The 19,578-nt window shown below is 47.4% G+C and overlaps 1 protein-coding gene across 2 annotated transcripts in view; it reads left to right on the top strand.

Annotated features, from left to right (window-relative positions):
* Window positions 1-19,578, top strand: part of ERCC2 (ERCC excision repair 2, TFIIH core complex helicase subunit) — a 31,197-nt gene continuing 11,619 nt past the window's right edge. The window contains exons 1-13 of one of the 2 annotated variants that reach the window (XR_014551357.1): window positions 1-157; window positions 2,623-2,722; window positions 3,618-3,695; window positions 5,495-5,557; window positions 6,300-6,413; window positions 6,673-6,789; window positions 8,979-9,095; window positions 12,249-12,372; window positions 12,797-12,893; window positions 14,745-14,878; window positions 15,466-15,634; window positions 16,023-16,141; window positions 18,958-19,027. Coding sequence is in view for 1 of the 2 variants with exons in the window: in XM_083627080.1 (XP_083483206.1) it covers window positions 153-157; window positions 2,623-2,722; window positions 3,618-3,695; window positions 5,495-5,557; window positions 6,300-6,413; window positions 6,673-6,789; window positions 8,979-9,095; window positions 12,249-12,372; window positions 12,797-12,893; window positions 14,745-14,878; window positions 15,466-15,634; window positions 16,023-16,141; window positions 18,958-19,027 (1,307 nt within the window). In the remaining variant the exon portion in view is untranslated. The remainder of the gene's footprint in view (window positions 158-2,622; window positions 2,723-3,617; window positions 3,696-5,494; window positions 5,558-6,299; window positions 6,414-6,672; window positions 6,790-8,978; window positions 9,096-12,248; window positions 12,373-12,796; window positions 12,894-14,744; window positions 14,879-15,465; window positions 15,635-16,022; window positions 16,142-18,957; window positions 19,028-19,578) is intronic. The other variant, XM_083627080.1, reaches the window with a different exon arrangement.

Below are 19,578 nucleotides of genomic sequence, written 5' to 3'. Positions count from 1 at the left end.
TCATCTTAGCCAACCAGAAGCGCGACCCGACGGGTCCTTCTGACCAATAGAGCGCAGCGGCGAAGGCATGCGCAGAAGAAGAAAAAGCTTACCTAGAGTGGACCGACGTGAGCAGCTGCGGCGGCCAATGGGATTGGAGGCTGGGAGAGACCATGAAGTGAGTGGGGGGAGGGGAGACCTGGGAAGTACCACTAGGGCAACAGGGAGGGGGGAGTGTTATTGGGGACAGATATAGACTAAGTGGGCATTATTAAAAAGAGGGGCTATTGTGGGGGGGGCGTTGAGTGGGCGGGGGGGGGGCAAATACTTGGAGGCGTTTGGAAATCATTGCTTGGGTTAAAGGGGGGGCATTTGCTGTGGTCATTGACATGACTAATTCCACACTCTGTGGGTGCAATATTTTGGGGGGGCAATTTTTTGGGGGTGCAAAAGCAACCCTTTTCCACCAGCCAGAGAAACATGCACCCCCATATCTTTGCATGCAGCCCCCCCCTTTCCCATGCATTCATTCCATAACTCTGCCCAGGATTTTAGGGAAGCCGCCAAGTCAGACCACCAGGTCCATCTACCTTAATATTCCCAACACTGACTGGCAGCAGTGGCTCTTGAGGGTTTCAGCCAGGGGGCAGTCCCAACCCCACTTGGAGATGCTGCCTGGGACACCGCCTGCATGCGAAGCGGGTGCTGCTCCCCCGAGCTGTGGCCCATTAATTATTATTATTATTATTATTTATTTATACCCCGCCCATGTGGCTGGGTTTCCCCACCCACTCTGGGTGGCTTCCAACAAAACACTAAAATACAATAACCTATTAAACATTAAAAGCTTCCCTAAGCAGGGCTGCCTGTTTTTCCCTTAAAACAAGCTAAGATTCCCTTAAAACGAGCTAAGCTTCCAGTCTTCATGATTCTTTGGAGAAACATATGATTAGATAGGAGCTGGTCTGTAGCAACTTCAATCCTAAAAAAAGCTCAGCAACTTTGGGTAAATTGTAAAAAAAAAAAAAGCCGAACAACTTGAATTTGAAAAATTGAAATGGTCGTCCCTCATGCATGTTCACTTTTGATGATTGGTCTGGGCCTCTTTGAAAAAAGTTTCGACACCCCTGTATGGAGTATCTAAGAGCCCATATAGAGTCCTTACGTGGGTTCTCTATTGGTAGGAGAAAATAACAGAGGCCAACCGGAGAATATTGAGAAGCAAAGCAGCTAGTAAGCCCAATCTTTATCAAACTGTTTCAACAGGGTTCCCACCACCACGTGCAGAGAGGGAGAAGAGGAACCCAGAACATTGGTGTGCAAGATCATATATAGACTTTTGAAATTGCCCACCCTGTAGCTCAGGACCACCCCCCAAAACATCATACATGCATCACAGAAAGAGGTGGTCCCAAGCAGAAATTTGAGTGTGTTGCTTCTCTCCTGTCTGCCAGGATACCTGATAAGGCCTTATCTTAGGGGTCAGCAAGGTTTATCTTGCCCTGGCCAGATTGGTCCCAGGAGAACCCTCCATGGGCCGGATCGTGCACACGCATAAGCTCACGTGCCTGCAATTTTCGGTGTCTGTGCATGCGCAGACGCGATTTTCAGTGCCGTGGAAGCGAGTCCCCATGCTGCGCTGCGCCGCTTGAACGCAGCGTGCGAGTGGGCAGCTCAATTCAAGGGTGGCTCGTGGGCTGGTCATGGACCTTAGGTTGCTGGCCCCTGCCTTATCTGATTCCCTTTTCTGGGTAGCCTGGCCATTCCTTTGAGATGGTAAATACTTAGTTCCTGAATCTCTTACGCACATTGAGAGTGTGCTCAGCTTAACAGATACTTGCCAGACTGTATTTACAGGGAGGTGTAAGCCCCCACAGTCCAAAGACCACTGGAAAGCTTTTCCCATTTCCTTCCTCCTTGCAGAGAAATATTTGAGGTCAATTTGGGAGAGTCAAAATAGCTTCAGGATTGTTCTCCTGTACTATTTCAGACACGTGGTTTATTTACTTACAGTGGTGCCCCGCAAGACGAATGCCTCGCAAGACGGAAAACCTGCTAGACGAAAAGGTTTTCCGTTTTGGAGGTGCTTCGCAAAACGAATTTCCTATGGGCTTGCTTCGCAAGACGAAAATGTCTTGCGAGTTCCTGCGGGTTTTTTTCCCTTCCCCCCCTTTTTCCCAAGCCGCTAAGCCGCTTAACAGCTGATCCGCTAAGCCGCTTAACAGCTGATCGCTAAGCCGCTTATCAGCTGATCCGCTAAGCCGCTTAACAGCTGATCCGCTAAGCCGCTAAACCGCTTATCAGCTGATCCGCTAAGCCGCTTATCAGCTGATCCGCTAAGCCCGCTAAGCCGCTAATGGGCTTGCTTCGCAAGACGAAAAAACCACAAGTCGAAGAGACTCGCGGAACGGATTCTTTTCGTCTTGCGAGGCACCACTGTATGTATGTGTTTGCCTTGTACATTTATGTACATTTATATATATAAAGCCTTAGAATTCCTATGGTCCCCTCAGTATTGCCTACACTGACTGGCAGTTTAAAACCTAAGGACTAGGAGCTTGGCTTTGAGTCAAGCACCTCCTTATGGGCAATTCTTTTCCCAGGACATTTCTCTGATGCCTCTCTCACTTTCCCTTCCTTCAGGCTGAACATAGATGGACTGCTTGTTTATTTCCCCTATGATTACATCTACCCGGAGCAGTATTCTTACATGCTGGAGCTGAAGAGGACATTGGATGCCAAGGTTTGACCAGAGGCTGGGTTTGTTTGGGGTGCCGGTGGAGGAGGAGGAGGAGGGTGTTGCTGCTGCGTTTGACCTCAGTGCGAATCAGTTTCTTGTTTCAAGAGGTGAGGTGGAATAATGTGATGCACCAGCAAAAAATAGTTGATGGTGTTCTAGGTTTCATCAACAGACATCTAGAGCATGGGTAGGCAAACTAAGGCCTGGGGGCCGGATCCGGCCCAATCACCTTCTAAATCCGGCCCACGGACGGTCCGGGAATCAGCGTGTTTTTACATGAGTAAAATGTGTCCTTTTATTTTAAAGTGCATCTTTGGGTTATTTGTGGGGCCTGCCTCGTGTTTTTACATGAATAGAATGTGTCCTTTTATTTTAAAATGCATCTCTGGGTTATTTGTGGGGTCTGTCTGGTGTTTTTACATGTGTAGATTGTGTCCTTTTATTTTAAAATGCACCTCTGGGTTATTTGTGGGGCCCGCCTGGTGTTTTTACATGTGTAGATTGTGTCCTTTTATTTTAAAATGCACCTCTGGGTTATTTGCGGGGCCTGCCTGGTGTTTTTACATGAGTATAATGTGTGCTTTTATTTAAAACGCATCTCTGGGTTATTTGCGGGGCATAGGAATTCATTCTCTCCCCCCCAAATATAGTCCAGCCCCTCACAAGCTCTGAGGGACATTGGACTGGCCCCCTGCTGAAAAAGTTTGCTGACCCCTGGTCTAGAGTCTAGACTTGATAGCAAAGCTTTTACATCACCAGCATCACAATGGTTGAATGGAGAACAGCCTGTTTTAAATTGCGTGAATGCATATTTTTTCCACTTTGAGATTTCTTTTGACGTAAGCAGCATTGCAGCATCGCCACTAATTCATACCAGCTCTTTCTGTTTCTCCACTAGGGTCATGGCGTTCTGGAAATGCCATCGGGCACCGGGAAGACAATCTCCCTCCTGTCTCTGATTGTGGCCTACCAACGGGTGAGTCGCCTTGCCTCAGCTTCAGGGGCTACATGAAGATGAAGTATTATTCCAGCTGGACTACAGCTGCCTTGATCACCCCAACCTTTGGCCATTTGGCTGATGGGAGTCCAGCAACATTGAGGAGGGGGGCACCAGTTCTGCAGTCTTCCATTATTAGTACTTTGTCTGCAGAAACATCAATAAGAGAGTGCTGGACTAGGACCTGGGAAAGACTAGGGTTTGAATCCCCACTTGGCTATGAAGCTTGCTTCGGTTGATCACTGCCTCTCAGTCTTGTTGTTGTTTAGTCGTGTCCGACTCTTCGTGACCCCTTGGACCAGAGCACGCCAGGCACTCCTGTCTTCCACTGCCTCCCGCAGTTTGGTCTAGCCTACCTCAAAGAGTTTTTGAATTCTGGTTCTGGAGGAGACTCTTGAGAGTCCCATGGACTGCAAGAAGATCAAACCTCTCCATTCTGAAGGAACTCAGCCCTGAGTGCTCACTGGAAGGACAGATCCTGAAGCTGAGGCTCCAAGACTTCGGCCACCTCCGGAGAAGAGAAGACTCCCTGGAAAAGACCCTGATGTTGGGAAAGATGGAGGGCGCAAGGAGAAGGGGACGACAGAGGACGAGATGGTGGGACAGTGTTTTCGAAGCTACCAGCATGAGTTTGACCAAACTGTGGGAGGCAGTGGAAGACAGGAGTGCCTGGCGTGCTCTGGTCCAGGGGTTCACGAAGACTCGGACACGACTAAACGACTAAACAACAACAACACCTCAAGGGTTCTTGAGATTAAATACACATATGCATTTAAAATATCCCCCCATTCCCGTGTCCTTATGATTTATTTTCTGTGTACCCCCGAAGAACACTAGATAGGAAGCTAGATAGATAGGAAGCTAACTTCTCTCTATCAAACTGGACACCAAAGTTAATCCCCCATTAGTACAACAATAAAATAAAAATAAAATAAAAATAAAATAAAATAAAAAATAGATCCATCCTTTAAAATGGGGTGTTGGATGTACCGGTTTGTGTCATCTCTTTGAGCAGAAATTACTGTTTTTTAAAGTGAAAGAACCTGGCTTCCTATTAAAAAAAAGGTAAAGGACCCCTGACAGTTAAGTCGTGTATGACTCTGGGGTTGCGGCGCTCATCTCGCTTTACTGGCCGAGGGAGCTGGCGTTTGTCCGCAGACAGTTTTTCCTGGTCATGTGGCCAGCAGCTAAATTTAGTCAATTCCTTTATGGCCTGCATTGTAACGAAGATGACTTACGTTAAGCCAGTATAATAAAAGCAAGTGTTTTAAAAATGCAAGATAAAATACATTGCTATATATATATTTACAAATAAAGCTGTATTTGATGAATGAAAGGATATATGATTTTTGACATGACTGCGAATCGCATAGCCGGGGATGGAGAACTTTAGAGATAAGAAGGCAGAAAATATGAAAGCAACGAGAAGAGGCAGGAATGAAGATTTGGAGATATGCTTCAGAGGTCCAGAATATGTGGAGCCCGGAAAAATGAATAATTACAATTTGGACTATAATTTGGTCAATTTTTATTTTAGTTTATTGTTTTTAATTGGATTATGATGCGGATATGTTGATTGGCTGTTTTTATGGAAAATCAATAAAAATGATTTTTTAAAAAAGATAAAATATATTGCTTTCTGGACACACCCCCCCGCCGTGTGACTGGCCACTCTTCCGCATCCCCTCCTGTCAATTGGGCACCTCTTTTGGCTGATGTCCACCCGCCCACCCAAAAAGCTCTTTCTAAGTAAACCCGTTTTCCCTTTCCCTCCTCAGGCTTATCCCCTGGAAGTGACCAAGCTCATTTACTGCTCCCGAACGGTGCCAGAGATTGAAAAGGTAACTGGGACATGGTTGAGTTTGTTGGAATCCATGATCTGCAGGCAGCTTAGCAAGTTTGCAGTTAGAATCTCCACAGCGTGGGAATACAGAACATGAAAGGAATCTGCCCAGAAATAAGGAGACCCAGCAACAAGCAAGTGATTGGCTGAGTTCCTTATACAGGCATGACCTAAAACACTGATAGGGACGCGGGTGGCGCTGTGGGTTAAACCACAGAGCCTAGGGCTTGCCGATCAGAAGGTCGGCGGTTCGAATCCCCGCGACGGGGTGAGCTCCCGTTGCTCGGTTCCTGCTCCTGCCAACCTAGCAGTTCGAAAGCACGTCAAAGTGCAAGTAGATAAATAGGTACCACTCCGGCGGGAAGGTAAACGGCATTTCCGTGCGCTGCTCTGGTTCTCCAGAAGCGGCTTAGTCATGCTGGCCACATGACCCGGAAGCTGTACGCCGGCTCCCTCGGCCAATAAAGCGAGATGAGCGCCGCAACCCCAGAGTCAGTCACGACTGGACCTAATGGTCAGGGGTCCCCTTTACCTATAACACTGGTGCGTGTTGGAGAGTGTTAGTGTGGTGTGGTTAGTTCTGAGGAGTGCTGAGAGTGAGAAGTTGGAGAATGATGGGAGCTGAAGTCCAGCCCGCGCCTCTGTCCCTGACCCCTCGACTTGCCTCCATCCTCCGTGGCTCGCAGAGAGAAAGAGAGGACCAAGGAGTCTTTGGCATGAGTGCTGTGCTTCCCCCCCAGGTCATCGAGGAACTGCGCAAACTCCTGGATTTCCACGAGAAGCAGACAGGAGACAGGCTGCCCTTCCTGGGCTTGGCACTCAGCTCCAGGAAGAACCTCTGCATCCACCCGGAGGTTTGCCTGTTGTTTTGATTACCGCCATTCTGCCCAGTGCGCTTACTTGGGAGTCGCCCACGTCGCTGCCTTTCAGGGTGTTCAGACACCTTGGGGTCAGCCCCTCTGTGCTCGCCCACTTGCTGTGGGGGCCCCTTATCCCAGCTTACCCCCAACCCGGCACCAACTGCGGGTGCTGGAGGTGACGGGAGCTGTAGTCCATCACCCTTGGGGTCTCTGCCAGCTCTACGGTTCTAATAATCGTTATTCCTCCCTGCAGGTGAGCGCCTTTCGCTTCGGGAAGGAGGTGGACGGGAAATGCTTCAGCCTGACTGCTTCCTATGTCCGGGCTCAGCAGCAGCGCGACAGCAGTGTCCCCTCTTGCCGCTTCTTTGAGGTATCACGATAATAATCGTTGTTTCATTTAGAGCAGGCCTCCCCAACCTGCGGCCCTCCAGATGTTTTGGCCTACAACTCCCATGATCCCTAGCTAACAGGACCAGTGTTGTAAACAAAAATTGCCCTTTTCCCTTATGGGGTATCCAAGAGCCCATATAGAGTCCTTACATAGGTTCCCTATTGGTAGGAGAGAATAACAGAGGCCAACCAGAGAATATTGAGAAGCAAAGCAGCTAGTAAGCTTGATCTTTATTGATCTGTTGCAACAGGGTGCTCCCCTCAGCCGCAGGAGAGAGGAGGGACGCAGAAAAATGCTGTGCAAGGCCTTATAAAGACTTTTGAAATTGCCACCCTATAGATCAAGACCACCCCCAGAAACATCATACATACATCACAGAAGGGGTGTAACCTAAGACCACCCCTCAGATATATCACACCTACATCACAGAAAAGGCGGTCTAAAACAGAAATTTTGAATGTTGTTTTTCTCCTGTCCTTGTTTATCTCCTGTCTGGCAGGTTACTTAATTGGATTTCCTGGGTAGCCTGGCCAGTCTTTTGTAATGATAAATACTTAGTTCCTGGGCCATGTCACAGGCTCACACCCTATTCAAACACAGACATACCCTTAAGACAGGATTTGTGAGGAAAGAGACAATGGGGAGGCTTTTCCACTTTGACCTTGCAGAGAAAACATTTGGTCAGTTTAGGAATCAAAATGGTTCCAGGTTGGCCTTCCTGTGCTGATCTATGTAAGTGCTTGGTTGGTACACTTATGAACATTACCATATATCTAAGACCATAATATTCCTATCACACCAGTCATCAGGGATGATGGGAATTGTATTCCAAAACATCTGGAGGGCCAAAGTTGGGGATGTCTGATATAATAATAATAATAATAATAATAATAATAATAATAATACCTTTATTGTCAATGTACAACCTGTGTACAGTGAAATTAACCGAGCCTCTCTCCCCACCCCAAACACCCAATCTCATTGCACTCTGTGCTTGTCACACAATACACCCACCCCGAAAGTCAGTTGCACTATATTCTTTTCCGTTCAGCAGCCTAACAGCCCATGGATAGAAACTGTTTTTTAGCCTGTTGGTATGACTGATTACGGGACGCGGGTGGCGCTGTGGGTTAAACCACAGAGCCTAGGACTTGCCGATCAGAAGTCTGGTCGGCGGTTCGAATCCCGACGACGGGGTGAGCTCCTGTTGCTCGGTCCCTGCTCCTGCCAACCTAGCAGTTTGAAAGCACGTCAAAGTGCAAGTAGATAAATAGGTACCACTCCGGCAGGAAGGTAAACGGCGTTTCTGTGCGCTGCTCTGGTTCGCCAGAAGTGGCTTAGTCATGCTGGCCACATGACCCGAAAGCTGTACGCCGGCTCCCTCGGCCTGAAAACGAGATGAGCGCCGCAACCCCAGAGTCTACCTATTAGATCCATCATAACTTATTTACACTGTTGAATTTATCTCAACACTGCCAGCGTTTTCAGCTGTACACAGTTGTATCAATACACATTTTCCAATTTTCTCTAGACGTATGTGTGACGTTAACATATATGAGAGAGTGCTGGAGGAGAAATAGTTAAACAGGTTGCACAGTTAGGACCCAGGGGGCTGGAGTGAGTGAGACTATAAAACAAGTTCTGGGAGGGGTTTTTTGGGAGTTGTTGGTGGGTAGTTGGTTGGTTTTAGTGGGTTGGCTGGTTGGGAAAGGCAGTTGGTAATAGAGAGACAGGGCAGTGGGTTCTTGAGTGTGGGGAGGTAGAAGAGATAGAGAGAGGAAAATAAGACTAAGAAAGTAAAGAGCAACAACATTTGGAGTGCCGTAAAAGTTTGATTGTGTCTGAAATAAAATGCACTCTTCTTTATTAATTGAGAACCTGACTGAGACTGAAGTGATTTTACCAGGGAGGGCCTGGTTGTTGGCAGCGGATTAGTGGTGTACGGGTTAATAGTCCGTGAGACGACTGGGGGCTCCGTACGAACGCCACAGTATATTCTTCTTGTCCTCTTATTCTATATGATGGAATCGACATCAACTTTCTAAGCATCTCGCCTTAGAAAAAGATGTTTTTAGCAGGTGCCAAAAAGAATAGCTGGCCCTCAAGGCTCCCTGCCAACTCTCTGATTCAAACTGCAGCTCGCCATGTGCTTTTCCCTTCTTTGGCAGGAATTTGATGCCCATGGCCGGCAGGTGCCTCTCCCATACGGCGTGTACAATCTCGACGACTTGAAGGCCTTCGGTCGCCAGAAAGGCTGGTGCCCCTACTTCCTTGCGCGATACTCGGTAATGTGGCTGTGATCACCTATTATCACCTTGTGCATAATAGGTAACCAGGTATATTTTGTTTGGGTCCCCTTCCTGTTGGGAAAGAGCTCTGCCTCCATGTGACTGGCACCGTAAATTTCTGGAGTGGAAAAACCAGCCCAAATGGCTATGGCATAAAATATAATAAAATTTATACACTGCTTGATTTGAGAAACAAAACAAAACACAAACTAAAGCAGTGGACGAAAGATGAAACAGTAAAATAAAGAAAGATTTGCAGCCCTTCTTTAAAACACGCAAAAGTTAATAATACTAAGGCAGATTAAAATTACTATTCAGCTTCTTAAGAACCTCCTCTTTGAAGGTGCCAAGTTCCTGACCTCATAGCTGCAAAGGTATTATAAAGAGTTCAAGGCTTGCTGGAATATCTGAGGCTAGAGAGCTGAGTACAAATTAATGAATGCAAATCATTTTGTTTAATAATGATGATGATGATGATGATAATAATTTCTTATTTATACCCTGCCCATCTGGCTGGGTTTCCCCAGCCACTCTGGGTGGCTTCCAACAGAATATTAAAATACAAAACCTATTAAACATTAAAAGCTTCCCTAAACAAGGCTGCCTTCAGATGTCTTCTAAAAGTCTGGGAGTTGTTTGTCTCTTTGAAGCATTTTGATGGGCTCTTTAGTCGAAAACCCGCTCAGAAGCACAATATCGGCGGCTAGAGATTGCTGCTCTCGGGCTTAGAATGGAAAGGACATGGCATGCAAGGAAAAAGGGATGGGGAGGGAAGAGGAAGGGGGAAAGCTCAGGCACCTGTTCTTGAACATTACGGTTCTTCTCATGACCAGCTGAGAGGGAAACTGGTAGCCTGATGGAACGCCTGCTGTGAGGAGAGAGGGAGAACCAAAGGTGGCAGAGGTGGCAGAGATGAGTCCTGTTTGCTTGTTTCCCTCTGCAGCTGACATTTTCTGCTTAAATTTCCAATAATTGGGGGTGGGGGTGGGGGACTTCAGTGCCTTCTCACCACCCATTTACTCACTAAATTAGAATAAATGTGCAAAGTAAGGTTGTGTTTGGTTTTCCCCCAACATTTTTTATTAGTTTTCCAAGTTTAAAACAGACATATCAACAAAGATAAAAAGAAAACATCAAAAAACAAGCAACAAACAAACATATATCCTAACTGTGGAAAACCCACTTTTGTTAACATTGCTAAGTGACTTCCTCGAATCTCCCTGGCTGAGTTTCCATATAAATCATTGTAGCAGTTTTCCAAAACTAATTTCACATAAAATTTACATAGTCCTATTGACATCTTTCTTTTTTTTCATTTTGACTTTTATCCATAGTATTCTACAACATCACATATTTAAATCCTAGGCCAATTTGGTACTCGCAAGCACCGTCTTTTTCGCTCTGTAAGACGCACCAGACCACAAGACGCACCAAGTTTTTGGTGGAGGAAAACAAGAAAAAATATTATTCTGAATCTCAGAAGCCAGAACAGCAAGAGGGATCGCTGCACAGTGAAAGCAGTGATCCCTCTCGCTGTTCTGGCTTCTGGGATAGCTGCGCAGCCTGCATTCGCTCCATAAGATGCACACACATTTCCCCTTACTTTTTAGGAGGGAAAAAGTGAGTCTTATACAGCAAAAAATACAGTAATTCTATTTAAATTATCTTAGCATATTTAACTAAATATTCTTTAAATTTCTTCCATTCCTCTTGATACTCCTCCTCCTTCTGGTCGCGGACTCTTCTGGTCAGGTCGGGTAGCTCCGAAAAATCCATCGTCTTCATTTGCCATTCCTCCACTGTTGGTGCTTCTTGGGATTTCCAATTTTTGGCCAGCAAAATTCTAGCAGCAGTTGTGGCATACAAAAACAATCTAACATCTTTCTTGGGCAATTCCAAACCTATTATTCCAAGAAGAAAGGCCTCTGGTTTCTTAATAAATGTACATTTTAACATTTTTTTCAATTCATTATAAATCTTTTCCCAAAAGTCCTTCACCTTGGGACAAGTCCACCACATATGAAGTAAGGTTGTGTTTTTGGTTTTTTTAAGGGTACACCTCAGATTTCATTACCTCCATTCCCTGCCTGCCTGAACTTTTCTGTGTAGCTTGAAAGCTTGCACAGGTGCTGTTCCTAATTTTTTTTTAAAAGAGCACATCTCTTTACATGTTTTGAGCATCTGTGGATACCTTTTAATGTGACTGTCCTTTTGAGAGGGGGGGGGCAGAGTTGGTTTCTCCCTCCCTCCACCCCAAGAGGACTGGAAAACGGATGTTACTGGCCCAGAGATGGGAAGGAGATAAAGTTCTTACCAGAGAAGAATACCAGATGAAGTTAATGGACTACTATGCTGAAATGGCTAAAATGACCGGAAGAATCAGAAATCAGGAAGACCAAAATTTTAATAAGGAGTGGGGGAAATTGATAACTTATCTTAAAGACCACTGTAAACAGTTAAAATCGTTAGTAGGACTGGAATATCACTTATAGTTTTAAGATTGATTCTGGACATAATGGAAGAAGTTAAGGGTTTGGATTATCATAAAAGATGCGGGAGGAACTGATTAATAATATTAATGATGATGATGATGATGATGATGATGATGATAATAATAATAATTTATTTATACCCCATCCATCTGGCTGGGCTTCCCCAGCCACCCTGGGCGGCATCCAACAAAATATCAAAATACAGTAATGCATCAAACATTAGAAGCTTCCCTAAACAGGGCTGCCTTCAGATGTCTTCTAAAAGTCTGGTAGTTGTTGTTCTCTTTGACATCTGGTGGGAGGGCATTCCACAGGGCGGGTGCCACCACTGAGAAGGCCCTCCGCCTGGTTCCCTGTAGCTTTGCTTCTTGCAGCGAGGGAACCGCCAGAAGGCCCTCGGCGCTGGACCTCAGTGTCCAGGCAGAACGATGGAGGTGGAGGACCCACAAAGGGGAGGATGGAAGTCCAGGATATTCCTTGGAATCTGGTTTTTATAATTTATGTTTGATATATCTCTGTAAAACTTTAAGTTGAAAAATCAAATGAATTATTTTATTTCATTTTTTCAAAAAAAGGATGTGATACCTTGGTCCAATACAGTATAGATTTTCATGCCACGTGTGTCCTTGTTCTGCTCTTTCTCTCCATGCTGGACCAGATCCTTCACGCCAACATCGTGGTGTACAGCTACCACTATCTTCTGGACCCCAAGATCGCTGACCTGGTTTCTAAAGAACTGGCCAAGAAATCCGTCGTCGTCTTCGATGAGGCTCACAATATCGGTATGCAAGAGCACCTCTTGGACATCTGCAAGCACGTACCTAGAATCACAGAATTGTTGAATTGGGCGGGGACCCCAAGTGCCATCTAGTCCAACCCCCTGCAATGTGGGGGGATAATGTGACTGTCCCTTTAGAGCCAAGCGTAGCAGGGCCTTTCCTGAGCTGACAGGGTGAGGGTGGTGCTTCATGTAGCACACGCAGAGCCTGCGGAACTCACCGCTACAGGGTGTCGCGATGGTTATCTGCGCAGGGTGCGTTAAAATTCGAGGAGGTGTTGTGGGAAGAAGGTTCTCTCACGAAAAAAGGTCTTGCTGCCCCATCCTGACAAGCGCGGCGGTTCAATTGCCGTGCTGGAAAACTGCCAGTCTGTCTTCACCTGCCTAGAAAGTCACATAGACCGGCTGGCCGGCCTCTTCTCCCACAGACAACGTCTGCATCGATTCCATGGGTGTCAACATCACGCGCAAGATGCTGGACCGGTGCCAGGGGAACGTGGCCACGCTCCAAGCCAGCATACAGAAGTAAGTGAGGAGACCCTCTTATTTTCCCATAATTTTTAAATTAAATTTTCTGTTTTACAATTTAGAATATTCATTTCTAATATCAGTGTGACTTCCCTTCTTCTCTTTCCATGGTTCATTTTGCATAGCATAAGTCCCTGCAAGTTGTATATAAACTAAACCATCCAGTATTTCATTATTACTTCCATCAAAACTTACTTACACTGTTGAATTTATCTGGCTCCCGGTGGAGTACAGGGTCAGGTTTAAGGTGCTGGTTTTGACCTTTAAAGCCCTTTGTGGCTTAGGGCCCTCGTATCTACGGGACCGCCTCTCCTGGTATGCCCCATGGAGGACCTTAAGGTCCATGAATAATCATAGTTTAGAGGTCCCGGGCCCTAAAGAAGTCAGACTATCCTCCACCAGGGCCAGGGCCTTCTCAGTGATGGCTCCGACCTGGTGGAATGCTCTGTCCCATGGGACCAGGGCCCTGCAGGATTTAACCTCCTTCCACAGGGCCTGTAAGACACAGCTATTCTGCCTGGCTTTCAATTTGAACTTAGCCTGATCTTTTATTCCCCTTCCTTCCCTCCCCCTCCCCTTTTTATGAAGATTATCCGCTCTGGGATCCCACAGCTAATTCTCCCCTGGTCTCCTCGCCGGCCCAAGTAGGACTAATTTAGCCAGCTAGCCCTGGTGATCATCTAACGTTTATTGGATGGATTTTCCTCCTAAATTGATTTTTGAATTCTGAATTTATTGTTATTCACGTATTATACTGTATTTTATGCTGTTTTTGCTGCAACAATTAAGTGTTTTAAATCTGTTGTTAGCCACCCTGAGCCTGGTTTTTTGAACCGGGAAGGGCGGGGTATAAATTATTATTATTATTATTATTATTATTATTATTATTATTATTAATTAATTAAGATAAGACCCTCTTATTTTCCCACCCGGCAGCCTCGACTCAGCAAATGCCCATGAGCACAGTGTTGAAATCCTGCACCAAGATGCCCCCCCCCCACCGATTCTATGGGACGTCCCACATGCATAATTCCAGTTACAGAATTGTAGCGTTGATAGGGGACCCTAAGGGTCATCTAGCCCAACCCCCCGCTACTCAGGAATCACAGCTTGTTGGATCATGAAGCGGGTGTGGCAAGGAGCCGCTGTAAAGCCTTGGAAACCCTCCTTGGGGCAGGGGAAGACCTTTTCCAACCACCCTGGCCTCCATGAGAGCTAGAAAATTGGCTTGCATGCTTTTAACAGCTAGAAACTTGATCCATTTCTAATACTGATAACTGAATTAGGAACATGGGAAGATGTCTCCTACTGAGTCAGACTGCCACTGGGATCCACTCTGTACGCTCTGTGGGGGTCGGAGGCGTTCCGTACATGGAGGGGTTGCTTACCCATTTGTTTGTTTGAGGGCCACATCCTGCAGCTCCCCTGCGCCATCCTGGGATTGCGTACAGCCCTGGCTGCTCATGACCCACAGGTATAATAATAATAATAATAATATTCATACCCTGCCTATCTGGCTGAGTTTCCCCAGCCACTCTGGGCGGCTCCCAATCAAGTGTTAAAAATAATACAGCATTAAATATTAAAAACTTCCCTAAACAGGGCTGCCTTCAGATGTCTTTTAAAGATAAAGACAGCTGCTTATTTCCTTGACATCTGAAGGGAGGGCATTCCACAGGGCGGGCGCCACCACCGAGAAGGCCCTCTGTCTGGTTCCCTGTAACCTCACTTCTCGCAATGAGGGAACCGCCAGAAGGCCCTCGGAGCTGGACCTCAGTGTCCGGGCGGAACGATGGGGGTGGAGACGCTCCTTCAGATATACAACCCCCTTCTCCCTGTTTCCTCAAGGATCAAGGAGACGGATGCTCAGAAGCTGAAGGAGGAATACCGGCGCCTGGTGGAAGGTCTGCGGGAGGCGAATGTCGCCCGCGAAACGGACGTCTATTTGGCCAACCCGGTGCTGCCCGACGAGGTCCTGCAAGGTGCTTGTGCCTCTTTCTGCAGCGGGAGGTGGGGAGCCTGTGGTGGTTGTCCCCCATTTAAGACAAGACTCCAGGCGAGGTGTTGGGACGCGGGTGGCGCTGTGGGTTAAACCACAGAGCCTAGGACTTGCCGATCAGAAGGTCGGCAGTTCGAATCCCCGCGACGGGGTGAGCTCCTGTTGCTCGGTCCCTGCTCCTGCCAACCTAGCAGTTCGAAAGCACGTCAAAGCGCAAGTAGATCAATAGGTACTGCTCCGGCGGGAAGGTAAACGGCGTTTCTGTGCGCTGCTCTGGTTCACCAGAAGCGGCTTAGTCATGCTGGCCACATGACCCGGAAGCTGTACGCCGGCTCCCTCGGCCAGTAAAGCGAGATGAGCGCCGCAACCCCAGAGTCGGCCACGACTGGACCTAACGGTCAGGGGTCCCTTTACCTTTACCTACTCCAGGCGAGGTGTACCCTTGGTTTGATCCAGCATTGACCCATTTCTCATTCTTGAAGAGGGTGGGGAGTGATTTGTTCTCGCTGTCCTAGGGCCCCACAAGGGTAGCGGCAAAGGCCTGACCTGCCTTTTATCCCCTCTTGGCAGAGGCTGTCCCGGGCAACATCCGGACCGCGGAGCACTTTGTGGGCTTCTTGAAACGCTTCCTGGAGTACTTGAAGTCCCGCTTGCGGGTGCATCACGTGGTCCAGGAAAGCCCCCCGTCTTTCCTGAAGGACATCTTCGAGAAGGTCTGCATTGAGCGCAAGCCCCTTCGGTAAGTGGGGGGTCAGGAGGGAGAATCTCCCACCCCCAAAAGCCAACCCCACCCTTCGTACCCTTGCTTGCACCCCAACCTGCGAGTGGCGTTCGACTTCAGGGCAGAGATGGCGGTGTCTTCAGGTTCTGTTTCCAGTTGTTTTACTGACAATACAATTTATGTTTCAATGGTGAAGTTCTGCTGTGCTACTATTTACTGTGTGTAAACCACTTCTCCGACAAAGGTCCGTATAGTTAAAGCCATGGTTTTCCCAGTAGTGATGTATGGAAGTGAGAGGTGGACCAAAAAGAAGGCTGATTCCCCATCACTGTTCCTTCACACAAACCTTCTCCCCCAAAGGCAACACCTGCCTTCCTGCAAACTCAGGGTTTCCTTCCTTTTGCAGATTCTGTGCAGAGCGACTCCGCTCCCTTCTTCGAACACTGGAAATCGCCGACATCTCTGATTTCTCTCCCATCACGCTCATTTCCAATTTCGCCACCCTGGTCAGCACTTACTCCAAAGGTAAGGGAGACTTTCTGCGTCTGATAGGGTAGTTCGCGCCTTTAAAAAGCAAAACCCTTAGCTCTCTGGCAGTGGCTGTGTCTGAAAAGTTCAAATAGCAGCAGAGGTAACAACTGATTTGTGCAAGGCTTATGTTCCAGACCCTTGTGGACGTCAGTGGGGCCTGTGTAAGCCCCCTTTTGTGACTTTTGGGGTCACTTCCGGGTTTGGTGCATGTCTGCCAAATTGGTACACAAATCAGCCGTGGCCTGTAGACTGTTAACAGAGAAATCTGAGGGGCTGCCTTGGAGAAAAAAACAAGGACACCAGCCAGGAATACCAGAGCAAAACAGCAGCCAGTAGGCTTGGTCTTTATTGAAGACTGTCGCGACAGGACTCCCACCTGCCACCAGGTGGAACAAGATGGAAGCCCTGAACAAAAGAGAACCCAAACTTTTATTAGCTGTTCATCCCCATGTTACACCAACCCAAACTACATCACTCATACATCATGAAAGGGGAGGTCTGGTGGCAGTAATCTGAGCATCCTGGACCCTGCCCCATGGTTCCCCTTGCCCTCCACCAACACCCATCAAGTGAAGCAAAAGAGATATTTACATTTCCCTGTTTCCCAGCCAAGTTATCACATCCTTTTGTCTTCATCTGGGTTTGTAAGTCCTGGAATGGCTACCTGTCTGGCACTCAGGTATCAGGATGCCAGGGATTATCACTCAGGCAGAGGGGCTGCTGAGTAGCTGAGCTCACATGTCTATATGAATTTCTGAAGTTTCCCCAGTGAGCCAGTACAGAGATACATTTATCAGTGAATTCTTAACATTTGGTATCGTGCAGCAGAGGCCCTTTGAATAGATAGGAAGAAACTGTGATGAAGTGTTTTGTGAGGACAAATCACAAAAGTCACAAAAGTGATTGTGCTGATTTTGGTAGTGGGCTGCATGTGCATGATATCTGCTGGACAGGCAACCCCCCCAACCTATACATAAATTCCTGCAACAAGACTAATATTAAAACTTTCATCGACTTTCTAAACATTTGGACAGGCTTGTCTAAACAAATACGTTCTGGACCAGCCACAGCTTCGGGATCAAGGGCGAGGGAAGCCCCACAGAGAGCGCATTGCACTCATCCAGTCTTCAAGTCACCAGTGCCTGAATTGCTGTGGCCAGGCCTTGAAGCCACCAGGGGGCTCTCCTCTGTGCCACAGCCTGGAGGTGCGCTGGAGCCAAGCACGATGGCGCTCTCATGCGCTGAGGACTGCTGCACCATCTCCTCAAGCCGAGAGGAGAAGGGGACGGGCTCCGTGTGTTTGTCTGACGTTGCCACGGCATATAAATACCTCCTAAGTCTCTTAAGTTCTTAGCCCTGAGGATGAGTCAGTCCACCCGCCTTTAAGAAGCTTAATTCTTCCTCCTCGGCTCTCGGAAGGAAAGGTTTCTGGTGTCCTAGAAGCTTGGGCCTCGACTGGCTTGCAGGCCCAGGGCAAGAAATATTCCAGCCTGCAACACTTTCTGCATAGATCATAGATCTGGAAGGGACCCCAAGGGTCATCCAGCCCAACCCCAGGAATCACAGCTAACCCGGAGCGTTAGCCACCCCTGGGTTAGATCTTCAAGCTGCTTCTTCTGCAGTGAAAAGCTTAAAACAAAAAAACTGAGTAACATACAGTTTGTAAGAACATGGGAGATAAAACAACAGTTCATTTAAAGTAGGTAAAATGAACACTTGAAATTTCATGCCCGGAAGCTTGAAATATGTTAGCAAAGTACTGCCTGGCTCTCAAACTTTTTTTTCCGTAGTAGTAATAATAATAATATAATTATTTATACCCCACCCTCCCCGGCCAGAGCTGCGCTCAGGGCGGCTAACACCAATAAAATCACAGTAAAAACATAATGGGGGGGGACCCAATTTAAAATGCAGGTTAAAATGCAATTTAAAATGCAGACTCATTTTAAAAGTAGCCAATAAATCAAGACCATAAGGGGAGGGAAACATAAGGGTCAGACGGAGTCCAAACCAAAGGCCAGGCGGAACAGCTTTGTCTTGCAGGCCCTGCGGAAAGATGTCAAGTCCCGCAGGGCCCTGGTCTCTTGTGACAGAGCGTTCCTCCAAGTCGGGGCCACAGCTGAAAAGGCCCTGGCACTAGTTGAGACCAACCTAACCACCTTGCGACTTGGGACCTCCAAAGTGTTGTTATTTGTGGACCTTAAGGTCCTCCGCGGGGCATACCAGGAGCGGCGGTCCCATAGGTACATGGGTCCTAGGCCACATAGGGCTTTAAAGGTCAAAACCAGCACCTTAAACCTGACCCTGTACTCCACCAGTGCAGTTGGTAAAGCACTGGATGAATGTGATTCCGCGGCAACAACCCCATAAGGAGGACTAGAAGCTTGCATCCTTCCTTTAGTCAAAGAAAAGCTGAGCTCTCTCTGGAACGCCTTAGGGAGACCAGCACCCTGATTTTGCACACACCGTATTTTTCGCTCTATAAGACGCACCAGACCATAAGATGCGCCTAGTTTTTGGAGGAGGAAAATAAGAAAAAAATATTCTAAATCCCAGAAGCCAGAACAGCAAGAGGGATCGCTGTGCAGCGAAAGCAGCTATCCCTCTTGCTGTTCTGGCTTCTGGGATAGCTGCGCAGCCTGCATTCGCTCCATAAGACACACAAACACATTTCCCCTTACTTTTTAGGAGGGAAAAAGTGAGTCTTATAGAGCAAAAAATACGGTATTTTTTTGTTGATGGTGTTTGTGTGCGTGTGGGTGTGCTCGTGCCAGATACCCAAACGTCTTTGTTTAATTATCCCACCGCAGGTTTTACTATAATCATCGAACCATTTGATGACCGAACTCCCACCATCACCAACCCCATCCTGCACTTCAGGTGAGCGCCATGAGGGCACCCCGGGAAATCTAGAGGGCACCCAATTTGGCGGGGGGTCCTTGGGTCCCTTTCTTCTCTAAAAAGATGCACAGCTGAAGGAGGGGCAGTGGTCAGTCTTGATGGGTGACAGGTAACCCCAGGAGCCAACCGCCTGTCAGCTGGAAGGTCATATCTATTTAATTTATTTATTTCATAAAATTTGTACACTGCTTGAATATTGCTTTAAAAACACACCTCAAAGCAGTTTTTAAAGGCAAGACGGCAGAATCTACCTCGTTTCCCTGTCTCAGTTTCTATTGGAATCTTCCCCAATCCTGCACCTTCCCGAGATGTTCTGAACCAGAACTCCCCGTGCGGCGCTGAAGCTGAGTTATAGTTCGACAACATCTGGATGGCACCAGATTGGGGGAGGCCGTAGTCGAGTGGAAATCGTAGCATCCTTTCGAGGCCAGAGCTATGTTTGCAAAATGTTGTGTTTTTTGGGGGGGGGGCAGGGAGCCTGGGTGTGTTGTGAGGGGGTGGACTAGATGTCCCTTGGGTGTCCCGTCCAA

This window comes from Podarcis filfolensis (assembly GCF_964270895.1).
Source record: "Podarcis filfolensis genome assembly, chromosome: 8".
Classification (NCBI taxonomy): domain Eukaryota; kingdom Metazoa; phylum Chordata; class Lepidosauria; order Squamata; family Lacertidae; genus Podarcis; species Podarcis filfolensis.
This window is presented reverse-complemented; position numbering and strand designations above follow the sequence as displayed.